Consider the following 13,369-nt stretch of genomic DNA (forward strand, 5'->3'; position numbering starts at 1 on the left):
GATCGCTTAATTGACGAATAGCCTGACACATTACATTCTATGGACATCAAACGTAAAATTAAGCTTGTACTCGATCATGTTGGCAATATACCGTAATATTCCCGATTCGACGCTGGAGTAAATGAAAATATTTATATTCAGTTTCGTTGTTAAATAAAAAATGCGTCACTGTTTCATGCAGGACGCGTTTATTACGTACTAATGTAATTAATATTTGCTTTTGATGGACCACCATATAATAACTTTCTACATGGAGTTTCATTTTCATTCGAAGCTGCATTGTACTTTAACAAAACTCGAGTGATTACAGTTTTTATAAATCGATATCCAGTGCGTATAATGGAAATTATTTCAACGGCTCAACGAGAATAAATCTGTATTACGAGAAATCGTTCATTTTAAATATAACATTTTTCCAATGGAAATAATTATTTATCGTTGAAAACAGAAAGTAAAGACTCCTTTATTGACATTGATGGGAAAATGTTTGCAAAAAGAAAATTTTGAATTTTTTAATAATGGGGAACCGATGTAAAGTTAGCCTTCCCAAATTGCATTGCTTATAATTTTTAAACTAAAAGGGGCAAATAAAAATTCCAACGAGGCATTAATGAGCAATCGTTGGATAGACATTTGCAAAAAGAAAACTTTGAATTTTTGAATATCGGAGGGACCAACTTTACACGGCTAATGTCTAATGCGTCCCTAAAAATAAAAATCTTGAATGGTTGTCAACGTGTCAGAAGATTGAAAGTAAACGATGACGGCGAGTCCGACGGTTAACAAAATCCATTCACGTTGTAAGGTTTACTGTTTCGCGTTTGTCTCGTTAGTCGTCTTCCAATCTTTCTCCCTTAAGAATGCCTCGAGTCGTCAAAGCTTGGCCGCGACGGATGACAAAGGTTCGAGCCCTCGACAGCTTGACAGAAGGGAATCGGAACGGAAAATGTATGCACGATGGGCGAATACGAATGGGACATTAGTCAGTGTTGAGGTGTAGCACAGTTTTTGAGGAATTCCTCGGGGATGTTCGATCAGAAAGGGACGAAGAAATTTGAAGAGCACATAGGGGCTTATGTCAGCGCTTCCCTCTTGTTCGTTTTGATGGAACAGGGGAGACGTATTCATGAAAATTCTTTACGTTTGGGAATTTCCACGCTGTTCTAGACGAGAAACAAGGAGGTCTCTTAAAGAGGGGGTATTATTACAACATAGATTGACGATATCATTTATTTCTCACGTTTACAACAATGATATACAGCAAATATTAAATTGGTATAGCTACGTGTGTATCTGTCATTCGCTTCTGAATGTTTAAAAAGTTTTAGTGTAGGCCTGAATATAATTTCTTTTTTCTTTGACGCTTGTTTTCAGCAAGTGCTTACTGAACTACACTTATGAACAATCAGGAAGTAAAACTAGAATAATAAACAATCAGATTACCAATAGAACTAATAATTATGATATATACTACTAGAATAAAACAACTTCTTGCCTGAAACTTTAACAACCTTTTTGTGAAAGATTCCTTTATGATATAATCATCAATCTTGGACAATTTATCTTCCTCCTATGTAAAATACTTAGAAAGAATACAAGAATTCTTCTCATTTTAAAGAAAAAGTAAATTTTGCAGCAGATTGTCTTTTAATAACATTTCATCGATCCAAATGCGCGGATTCGTACCTAGAAATCGTGACAAATCTTTTCTGCGCGCTTTGAAAATTTAGCCCGTGTGAAGTTGGAATTTTTGAATCGAACACGATGACTAGCGTGAAACTTTTCCATCGAAAACTTTTAGTTCGACGAACTACGCTCCCGCGCGAAGTTCCGTTTTGCTCTACCGTGGGATTTCAGAGCAACGCGAACAATATAAAAAGTATAAAATTTTACTAGTATCGCACCATCGCATTAAACCATTTCAATTTGGCACTCTGCGTTGGTACAATGAGAGTAAATTTTATAGTGTGAGGTAAACCTGCTCGATCAGTCACAAAGACGAGGAATATACTATTTCTCTATCCAAATTAATTATTTTAAAACACTTATTGTCATCTAGTCATTGACGCATCGTTTAATTAAATGGGTTCACTTAGCACCAAATTCAATCTATTCTAACGAACAACGAACGTTTCACATCAAACTACAAATTTCAGAAAACTTATGCCCTACGAATTAATTAATTTATTAATTATCTCGATTGTGCATGGAAGCGTATTACCGTGCTTTGAAATTTTTTATACTTGACGCAACATACTAGACGATTCATTCAAGCGCTCGCGACAGGACCGAGTAATTAAAACTTTGATTCAAATCCTTTGAAAGTGTATGTGGCCCTTGGAAATTAGTTTTTGTTTACAATACAGGGGTGAGAGGTACTTGGAAATGTCAGAAAAACCGTTTCTCGGTTTTGTATAAGATTGTAAAGATGTACACGAGGTTGCAACGCGTTTATGATTTACGCTGCAGGGGAAATTTGTCGTTTAGTTTAATTAAGACGCGGCACAAAGTCTCCTTTGAATAAGTAATGTTACGTGGAGAAAGTTCACTGTGTCGGATGAGGTATAGGAAATTGATTTTCCTTCAAGTTTCTTAAACTTCACTTTCTCGTGAACTTCCTCGATAAAGGAAAACTTTTGGTGGAACTCACACAGTAGAACGAAATTATTATTCTATATAATACTATACAGGGGACGAACAACATGTACTACCGGGCACGAGGTGGTTCCTGATGAAAAAATAAGAACAAAATATGCAATACAATTTTTTCGTTGAATGGAGAGTAGCTGAGACGATTCTGAACCATAATTTCCTTTACAAAAATGTCAGATGGTGCTTCGTTTTTGAAGTATTAACGAAAAACCACTGACCAATTACAGCGTTCGAGTAGCGCGCACTCAGTCGCGAGAACATAGGCTAGAGCCAGGATTGGCTGGCTACAGCACGTTACTCGAGCGCTGTGATTGATCGGTGGTTTTTCGTTAACAATTCAAAAACGAAGCACCATCCGACATTTTTGTAAAAGAAATTATGGTTCAGAATTCTGGGACACCCTACATAAAACTAAATATAACTATATTTATCTTTTTAAGACACGTCAATTTCAGAATGAAAATATTATTTTACCTGGTCCTACTTGCAACATTCTTCTGTAACTAAACTATTTGTAATGTCTATTGACAAATACTACTAATTTTCACGAAAGACACTTAAACAAAGATTAACTTCGGAAATGTTACACTTATTATTTTACAAAACTGGTTCTCTTGTGTTAAAAATAAATGTTTAAACTCTCGCGCATTGTACGGCTTGAAGAGGTTAAAAGGAAAGGGTCAAATTTCTGTATAATTTTAGTAAATGAAACAGCGCAATCACGAGATTAGTATAATGCTTTAATTACAGTTTGTCCACTCACGCGTGCCGGTTTGTCCATTCGCGGATCCGGAGGGAACATTTAATACGGGTTACGGAAATTAACGTAACACCTGTTGATTTAGCTTAACATTTTGAAAATCGTTGGTATAGCGCGAATGTCGCAGAAAGTGCAGGACGGCTATGTGCTTTGTTCTTGAATCTTTTTATGGCACTTTGCATTTTCTTAAAATTGTCGCTGGGTTTGTTGAGCTGCCTTCGTCATGTTCACAGGGAAACGTCTGGCAGCAGCTTCTCTCTTTCCACTTCATCCTGGAACTAGTCAACACGATACCATTCACGATTACGGTGAGTCACTTTATTCTAACGATACATTGCCGTATTTTTAATTAACTCTGAATGTTCAAGCTGTTATCTATCCTAATCTCCGTCGACTATGTATGAATTAACCTACTGAGTACCAAACTATTACATTTTTTAAATTAAGACTAATTTTCTATATTTCCTATCGAAGTAATTTAGTAAATATTACAAATAACTTTTGCATAAAACAATTGATGTTAACTTACGATATGTCGTATAAAATGAAACACTAAATCACAGAAGTATCTAAAATAATATCAAAGCAAGGAACGACAGTACTGACGACTTCCACAATTTTTATATTTAATACAAAATTAAAGAATCGTAAAGTAGAATTAGTTTCGTTTTAGAGAGAGTCTTCAAGAGTAACGAATTTTTTAAGCTAGAAAAATGAAGTAAATATTTTCCATTCGAAATATATCACAAAAGTTTAGGCCTCGACTTTATACTCCAAATATCACATAATACTCGAATAGATTTTAAGTTAGTGCAAAAAGCAAATTGGCGCATAAGACGCTTGTTACTTGCAATGAAAAGGATCACGTTGGAAACGTGTACGTAAGCACGAGAAAGTTTACATGGCTGGTGGAGAATCCGTTGAACCAAATATGTGTGACGCAGTGCTCGTGGGACGCGACAGTGTTATTCCCAGTTCAATAAGGCTCGTAGCTGACAAACTCGGACCCGTGAGATATGATGCAGTCCACCTCCGGTTCGTGTAATTCGAAACAAACCACCACAGACCCGCAGGAATTGTCATAGACAATCGTGTCCTCCTCGTATGCTGCACGGAAGACAGATCCTCGGGAGAACAAATCCGTTCGTGAGAAATTCAATACGACGAACCTTCGTTTCGCGAAACGCAGATGACGGCAAACATGAAAGTTTTGGCACAGATTGTCAAGAACACACGCTTTGGATACCTGAAACCTAACGTAGACTAATCGAATTGCGATAGTCTCGATTTAAAAACCATTCATTTTGTAAAACAGAAAATGAATGACAGATGACTGAACATGGGAGACATTGTTAGAAATAATCTGGTGGTGGAGCTTAGGTTTGTGGAAGTTGATGCAATTGATTTGTGGAGTTTGAACGGAGCTTGAATCTGTGGTAGATGATACAGTGAAGCTTGCATTCACAAAAATTTATACAACTGTGCTTGAATCCCTGAAAATTGACACAATCGAGCAGGAGTTTTATACACAAACAAGTTTGAATACTTGGAAGTTGATACAGACGAGCTTGAGTTTGTAATAGATGATATAGTCAGGTTTGTATTCGTGGAACTACAGAACTAGACAGAACTGATAGTTTCAAATTTATTTGGCTACACATGATATTCTAATTGTCATATTACCCTTCATCGTACTTCATAAAGTAAAATAAAATTATCTCTGAAAACAAAAACGTTCACAATGAAGTCACAGCGAAAAATAATATTCTCGTCAATTATTATACCAAAGAAAATGGACGTAAATTAAAAAATTAAGAAATAAAGGAACATTTGAATAAAAGCGATCAAACATCGAGAAAATCTGCGCAGTTTGAAGAGCCCTCCGGGTATATCGCGAGGATTGCTGAACAATTTGTCCGGTACATTTTATTACAGCCGTCGAAACAGGCATTCCTATATAGAGCTGTAAAACGATTCGTTAAGGCGTGGTTCGATAACAAACGTGCAGAAACGAGGAAGAAAACGTTTCCCAGACACTTAAAGCATTTTACCGGCGATAAAACGAATTATATCAACCGTGCGATTCCTTCTGAGTTCCATTCCGCGGGGCACCGATAGGAATCTGTACGGTTTACGTACCTCCAGCACGCAACATCAAAAGGTTCTAATAGAACTTTATATTTCATCGAATCGCGAACCACAATGCGCAGACTACGTTTCGTTAATAAGCACCATGCCAAACGAACCGTGGAACTTGTTGCTTTACGTTTGCTACGTTGAATATGCACCGTCGATATGTAGTTACGGAATTCCACTATCCCAAGGCTATGACATGAATGGTAGTAACGAGCTTTCGTTCCCTGATCGGGAACAAAGGCTTGTTGCGTTAAACCGTCATTTAGCATTCGCGAGCTTCGAATACAATTGTGATTCCTCGCTGACAACGTTTTAATGTTAATGTTTGTTGTGAAGCAACAAGTATGGTGTTAAGTGTGTTTACTGGTACTCGGGGTGTTCAAACAGCTTTGCTAGAACAGTTTCAAGGAAGCCGTGAAAGGGAATTTCAATGGAAAATCTGTTATTCGAAACAACTTGCGAAGCGAAGCTTCATGTGAGGTGGAATTTCTGTATTTGAAAACCATCTCTGTTGGATGTATTTTGTTCATTTGGCTGGAGTACTTTTGAGGCTGTTCGCGTATCTGTAATTGATTTTTCAACGTGGAATTAACATCACTTTGGAAAGTATTAGGGTGAACCAAAAGTTTGTGCGTTTTTTACGTTTGAGGAATTTTTTGAAGTCATTATAATTGTAATTTAACGACTGTTCTCGAGATATAGCTAGACTTTTAACATATTATTTGACTGTATTTGGGATGCATACTTTTTGCACAGAAAGCTAGACTCATATTGACTAACATTTTGCAATAAAAATGTATTAATGTTAATACTTAATTTATTTTACACTTTACACTTTACAAGTTCGCAGCCATTAGCTCGATATTATTCGCGACGAAGAATTGTTCGTCGCAGTAATCGTAAGAAATTTTTCTATACGTTATATCTGTTAGCTGAAATAACTAAAAATTAATTTCTGACGATAGTTACATTAATTATTAGCAATATTTGTTTAAACAATGACCGAGTATATGACTTTGCTGCGATATTATACCGCGCGGGCAGCGGTAGATGCTTTTTCTAAAAATGTTCAAAATCATCACTAACCAATAGATAACTAGTTTGTGATTTCAGTCATCAACCAATTACGTTTCTTTTGAGTAGCTTCTTGTGCGGACGACCTAATAATTTCCGAGATATTGAAAAACATAAGTTTTGTGCCGCTATATCGCTGAAATATCACACTGTGCGACGATTTGCAGGGAGCGATAAGAGTCCAAGATCAAGCAGTCGTTTGTGACTGTAAATGGTAGACTTTATTTTCAGTTAATTGCTGTGAATTAGTATTCTCCTGCGGCAATCGTGGTATATATTTTTAGCGAAATAAGTAGGTAAGGAGTACGAATTATGACTTTAAAATGTATAATCTACATCGGTGGCATATTTCATGTTACGGGAGGTTATTTTAAGTACTGCTATTTTAGTTTGAGAAAACAGGTTCTTGTTTCTTTAAATAAAACTGTCTGTTCTGAATTGATGCGAGCGTTCCCGATTACAATCTAGACGACGCGATGGTGTTTCTCTAACACAAATGGTACGCGATCTTGACGGTTTATCGATCACTATCTATCCTGCGGGGATTAACCTCGATCTAAACGCGAATGGGATGTAACTCTATCACGGGGAGGCGCTTTGAGATTTCATTGACTTAGTCTCATTAGTTTTGTCTCTCTTCAGCGACACTCGACGTTTCAGCTGAATCCCTAAATCCCAAGTCTTCGTGTCTTGAACCATTCCTGAAGCATTTACGGACGTGTTCCAAAGTATGGAGCACGTACACAAAGTCATTTTAAAGGATACCAAACGAGCTAATATTTATTTCACGTTTCAATCATTTGTTTTAAAATCATCTTCGTAACCTACAAATGATATAATGTGTGCATTGAAATGAATGAATTAGAAATGAACAGAGTTTGCTCAATTATTATATAAGAAATTTTTAAATAACGGTTTACTAAATATCATAAATGAAAATAACGTTAAAGTATTAGATATACAACAAACTTTATACGCTAAGTGATTAATTTTATTTTCAGTTGCTTTATCCACCAATGCGAAACCTATTCATTCCGGTGTTCCTAAACTGCTGGTTGGCAAAGCATTCCTTGGAAAATATGTTCGTAAGTAATTTATTTATATAATTCACATTGAAATACGCATTATGCATTTACTAATCTTCCAAACTCGTGTTTCAGAATGATTTACACAGAGCTATGCAGAAATCCCAGTCAGCTTTAAGTCAGCAACTGATGATCCTTAGTGCAACATTACTGTGCCTTGTCTTCACTAGGTGAGTAACTTCAGTGAGTTCTTACTTGTTATGTAAGTGTATGGTCTTAGTAATTTTTTGCTTCAAATCTAGTTCAATATATAATATATATATTATATATTTTATATATATTTATATATTTATTATATATTTATTATATATATATAAGATTGAGCAAGATTGATCTGTTAAGTACTTTAGATATTTTTCAATGTACTTTTTTAAAAGATAAATAATATAAATATATTATATATATATATATTATATATTATATTTATATATTATATATATATTATTTATCTTTTAAAAAAGTACATTGAAAAATATCTAAAGTACTTAACAGATCAATCTTGCTCAATCTTGGATTACTCTTCCTATTCCAGGTTGAGGTTAGAGATGACAAATATTCTTATCTAAATAAAACCTCCGAATAATAAATAAAAACTTAACAACCGTTTATCTGTCATTAATTACATAAAAATTACAATTCAAATTATAAAATGAAATGTTTCACAATAAATTACTAAAATGACTATACGATAAACTATAGAATTGAAGAAATACTCACGAATGATACTCTATAATACTCGAATGAAACATTGTTCGCCTTTACTTTACGACTAATCTAAATCAATTTTACTTCCACTCCCTGCATCGTTGTTCAGTAAATACTCCTTTCAATTGACGCAATCCCACAGCTTCCTCCAGGTAATGATATCCATTAAACCAGTCCATGTAAATTACATTACACGGCGTTCGCTGCTGTTACTCTTCTCTTAATAATTTATATTTTCCGCCACGTAAGCCGCGTGGCAATGCTAAAATTACAAATTAAAATTCCGTCCGCGTGCCGGTCAACTTTTCCAAGACAGTCTTGCCGGCCGTACGCTCTTTCGTTATTCGCGTTAACACAAAGCGCGCGTTGCGTTGCTTGCATACAAGTCGTATTACATTATTCGAATAACGAGGAAAGTTTACCCGAGCAGACATTTCCATTTACGAATTTGCTCAGCCGCCAGCAGGATCCCGCTTAGTTGGTTAAAACTTAATAAAACGACTCTCTTTCCGCAACCATAACGCCACACGCGTAACGCATTATCCAAATTAAGTTTTCCGCTATTCAAGTACTCTTCAGTCTTCTCCGTTGCAAAATACCCTTGCGAGGATCTCGTCTGTCAGAATTGGGCGAAATTTTAATCGAGTAATAGCTGAAGAACTTAAGCATGGAACAGCGATGTATTTCGAATATTAATTGTATACATTTGTTAATTAATTGGGTGACAAAACCGTTAAGATCAGAGAATTTTTTCGTAATCGAACAACGAGTGGCTAGCGTTCAATTTTAGTTAGTATATACTTGAGACAGAACGAAGTAAAATTGATACAATTTGATTGAAAATAACTTTATTGTTCTGGTTAGATTGAAAGGAAATCGTGACCTTGATGTTAAATTATATTATATAGGACTCATTTGGTTGTGCTGAAAAATAACACAACCTGAAATAAAATAAAAAATTTGCCCAGCTTCACCTCGGTTCTCTCGATATATCCGTCGACCCAAATAAAGCGGTATCGTCTCCGGAAATCGAAGCGAAGGCGAACATCAATCGAACAGTAATCGCGTCTGACCGACTGCAAATGCTAAAAATGGAATGACAATACCAGCTGAGAAAAAATTACGTGTCTGCCGCTTTGTTATTCCGGCGTTTCTATACTTACATGGAACAAAAGTTTGCAACTATGTCACTGGTGGGGGCTCGATCACAAAAGCATGAACAATCGATTTTTGCCCGTCTTACAGGTGCACTGGGCTACTTTTCATAGCGCTCCAAGTTTCAAGGTGCTCGGTTAACCGGTAGCAGTAGTTGACAACTGAGTTTGACTATGACCTGAGTTAACTACCTGATTTTTAAGAGATTAAAAATAACATTTCCAGTGACGATGATCTTATGAAACAAAAGCTACTGAAATACTAAGTTTCAGGTCGATTGCTCTTTTTAAATTCTCTTTCACGTCAAGTGTTTCAAAATTCTATTAATACAAAGTACGATCAACTTTTGGAACGATTACAGAATTTTTAAAATCTTTTTCCCTTTTGTAATTTAGAAGAATTTTGAATTGTATTTAATTATCCTTGTACACAAATATGAATATAAAAAAGATACACGAGACATTCAAAGAGAAGTCTGGATAGGAATTTTGAATAACGACAAAGCGCGAAATAAACAAGAAACTATTTTGAAATAAATCATCCGTTGTTCGTTACATGTAAGCTACCTATGAACCAAACGACACAATAATGTCACTCTATCGTGGATAATGGAGAAACAGCTTCATATAAAATTTCTGAGTCTAGGAAAATCAATCAGTGCAGAAAGATACTGTTCTATTCTTGATATAGTCCAACAGAAATTGTTCCAACAGTCACCTTTAGTTAATAGAAACGGAGTGCGTCATCGACGACATAGTTTCGATCACATGTGACATGAATTACGTGTGACGGATAACGTAAATATTGTGATTGACGTTCGAGTTTCGGAAAATTAAATTTTAGTCACTTTCTCGTTGATCACATTTTCTTGATTTTTCGTGAATCGATTATCATTTATTTGAGGAGCTGAATTAGTTGTAGTTGCAAAATGAATTCTTCAAAAAACCAGCAATGTTGTTAGATGGAGGAAGTGTATTAGAACCACTGCAGATGTTTATTGAACTAATTTCTTTAAATATATAATTAAACGCAACAAGAAGTTGTTTTTTGAAAATGGAATTCCCGACACGCGCTTCCCAGCGAGCAGAGCTTATACAACGATTTAACGAAGGAGCGAAGGTTCCACGCGCTTATTGAAATCGAAACACCCCCATACGTTCGTTGAATTCGTAAAAGTAAACGCGCATCTTTGTCCACTGGGAACTCATGAGACACTGGAATTATTAATCCAATTTTCCGCGCAATTGCTCCTCGAGCGTGACATTCTCAACGGTCCGTACAAATGTCGCTTTCCTTGAACTCCCCTAACGACGCACTTTAAAAACTCCCGTGGCCTTTCGGGGAAACAGGGGAGCAGCTTTCGTTAACGACGAAACACTCGTCGTCCGGTGGCCTATAAGTTCTCGTCGCGCGACCACCGCCAACACGGATTGTTCTTCTTCTTGGTTGCCCGACGCTGGGATTTCCTCCTGTTTCCCACGACGCAAGAAAGAATTAAAAAGTTCTTTATACGTATCGATAACCACGCGTTACATCAATTTCTTGTATCGTTACTGAATATATTTCGCAATCGACTTGCAATAAAATATGTAGAAAAATTTTGTGGTGGCTCCTCTTGTCTTCGCCACTAGAAGGACACTGCGCGTTTGCGCGTTTCTGTCAACTGCTCGGTCCGCCTAACATTCGTATATAAGCCATTCCCATTCTCGGAACTGCCACCACAATTTCTTCAAATCGCTTTTTCTTCAACAGAAAAAAATTCTAATATTTACTACAAATCAGTCGTCAATAAGTAAACATTTTATTGCATAGAAGAAAAGAAAAAAGACGCAGTTACCTTGAACTTAATTGCAAGTGAAAACCACGAAACCATGGACTAATATAATAGAATTTGTTCTTATCTCGGTAACATAGACGTTTAAATAAATGTCCAACAATAATTTTCCTGTAAATTGGCAGGGAATAGGAAATGCGGCGTGGTTATCTTATGTGACTCCATTTTGGCAACTATACCTTATGTAATATCGGTGAGACGATTACGATCTAGCAACAGGGAAAAGGCGAAACTTGGCTGATTGACCTAGATCGCAATGTGGGACAGACGTTAATAAGTAATCGTGGCGGTTCGTGCAGATGGATTGGTATCACCATCGATCGTCGTGATTTATTATTTACGGTGTGGCTGTAGAACGGCGTACTTGTAAGCTCGCCCTTGCCGCTGCTATCGTTGGAAACGACATCAGCGGATGGTCCCTACCTGACAACCGATCTGCAAATTATTCGGAAGTCACTCCCCAAGTTGAGAGCAATCCACGCATTTGGGGTTCGCTGTTTGCTGTGACGAACCTTTAGAAAAATAAAGATGTTCTCTACCTGACAACCGATCTGCAAATTATTCGGAAGTCACTCCCCAAGTTGAGAGCAATCCACGCATTTGGGGTTCGCTGTTTGCTGTGACGAACCTTTAGAAAAATAAAGATGGTACTCGTAATACCTGGGTAGAATTTTTTTCACTGCGTATTTAACGTCGCATCAGCTTTTAGTTATTAGCGATTTTTATTATAGATGTTGGTTCAAATATGCGCATCTTTGAGTAGCTGGATTATTTTGGATAAGTTTTCTTCTGTACTCCGTACTTCCTTTATCCTTTAGAAGCCTGATTTCTCAAATTAATTTTAAAAAAATATCAATGTATTTATTATTTGAACAATTTTGACGGTTGACGTTTATTTTTTTATTGTCATTTTAATATGTTTTTCATTTAGAAAAAATATTCGTTATACTTTCGTCCATATTTACATGATAAATTTAAATTTCCATTCAAAATAAAAAATTGAAGCGTTACGTTTCATGATAAATAAAGAATAGTGATTTCATTGCTATTGTGCACTCGCAAACTTCCATACCGATATACACATAAATTATGCATTCGATTACTTGCTAACTACGAGGACATCTACGTAATAGCGTTTAATTATTATGTTACTTCTCTTGTAATTAGCGTAGAGCCGATTACCGCATCAAGAGCCATCGGAAAATTGTCCATATCGCTAAATGACAAGAGGCACTTAATGAACAGAATTTATTATCTTCTGGTTCGGTTATTGCGGCCGACTAGACGTTATCTATTTCACTGTCACCGAGATACACGCCCGACGTTCACCTTACGAATTGCTTGTCGCGTTTACAAGATGTATAGTTGGGGGACGCTTTGTTACAGCGACTACTTGTGGAGTTTACAGGAAACAGAGTTACTGCATATCCGCATTCCGGAAGATAAATAGTATAAGATTTGGGGATAGAAAATTGTTGCCTAAATTGTATCAGACAAACAAGAATATTGACGAATGCATATTACACTGTGCAGGTGGAGCTACTATGGAAATTGAAGAGAGTATGACAGGCACCAGAATTTAATTTAGTATCGTATGACATTTTTACTTGTACCCTTATAAACGATTAGGAAAATATTTGTCAGGTTTACTTTAATTAAAGACAAGTTCTCTGTTGTTCGGATTAATTTTTGGTTTCAATTGATTTATGCTAATTTTTACTGATTCCTTATGACTGTTTGGATGAGTAATTGTTATTATGCAAGTTTATTATTGACTCTTACGTACGTTAATCATATGTATTAATTGTATAGTTTTGGTAAACATCTGTGCGTAATCTAAAACAAAATTACATATTAAAAAAACGAACTAATTATTCGAGCTTTTAGATTAAAAAATTCGGCACGCACACTTAAAATTTGCGATTCCATAGCAACATTTCCTATTATGCAGCAATATTTCCGTAATCC

At 36.0% G+C, this 13,369-nt stretch overlaps 1 protein-coding gene across 11 annotated transcripts in view; it reads left to right on the forward strand.

Moving 5' to 3' along the window:
* The window catches only part of LOC128875411 (potassium channel subfamily T member 2), a 217,497-nt gene that overhangs the window by 173,266 nt on the left and 30,862 nt on the right, over nucleotides 1–13,369 (forward strand). For 9 of the 11 annotated variants that reach the window (XM_054120963.1, XM_054120962.1, XM_054120957.1 and 6 more), the window contains 3 exons: nucleotides 3,646–3,720; nucleotides 7,624–7,707; nucleotides 7,783–7,877. In XM_054120963.1, coding sequence (XP_053976938.1) covers nucleotides 3,646–3,720; nucleotides 7,624–7,707; nucleotides 7,783–7,877 — 254 coding nt within the window. The remainder of the gene's footprint in view (nucleotides 1–3,645; nucleotides 3,721–7,623; nucleotides 7,708–7,782; nucleotides 7,878–13,369) is intronic. The other 2 variants (XM_054120959.1, XM_054120960.1) reach the window with 2 other exon arrangements.

The sequence above is a fragment of the Hylaeus volcanicus genome, chromosome 4 (genome assembly GCF_026283585.1).
Source record: "Hylaeus volcanicus isolate JK05 chromosome 4, UHH_iyHylVolc1.0_haploid, whole genome shotgun sequence".
Taxonomy (NCBI): Eukaryota; Metazoa; Arthropoda; class Insecta; order Hymenoptera; family Colletidae; genus Hylaeus; species Hylaeus volcanicus.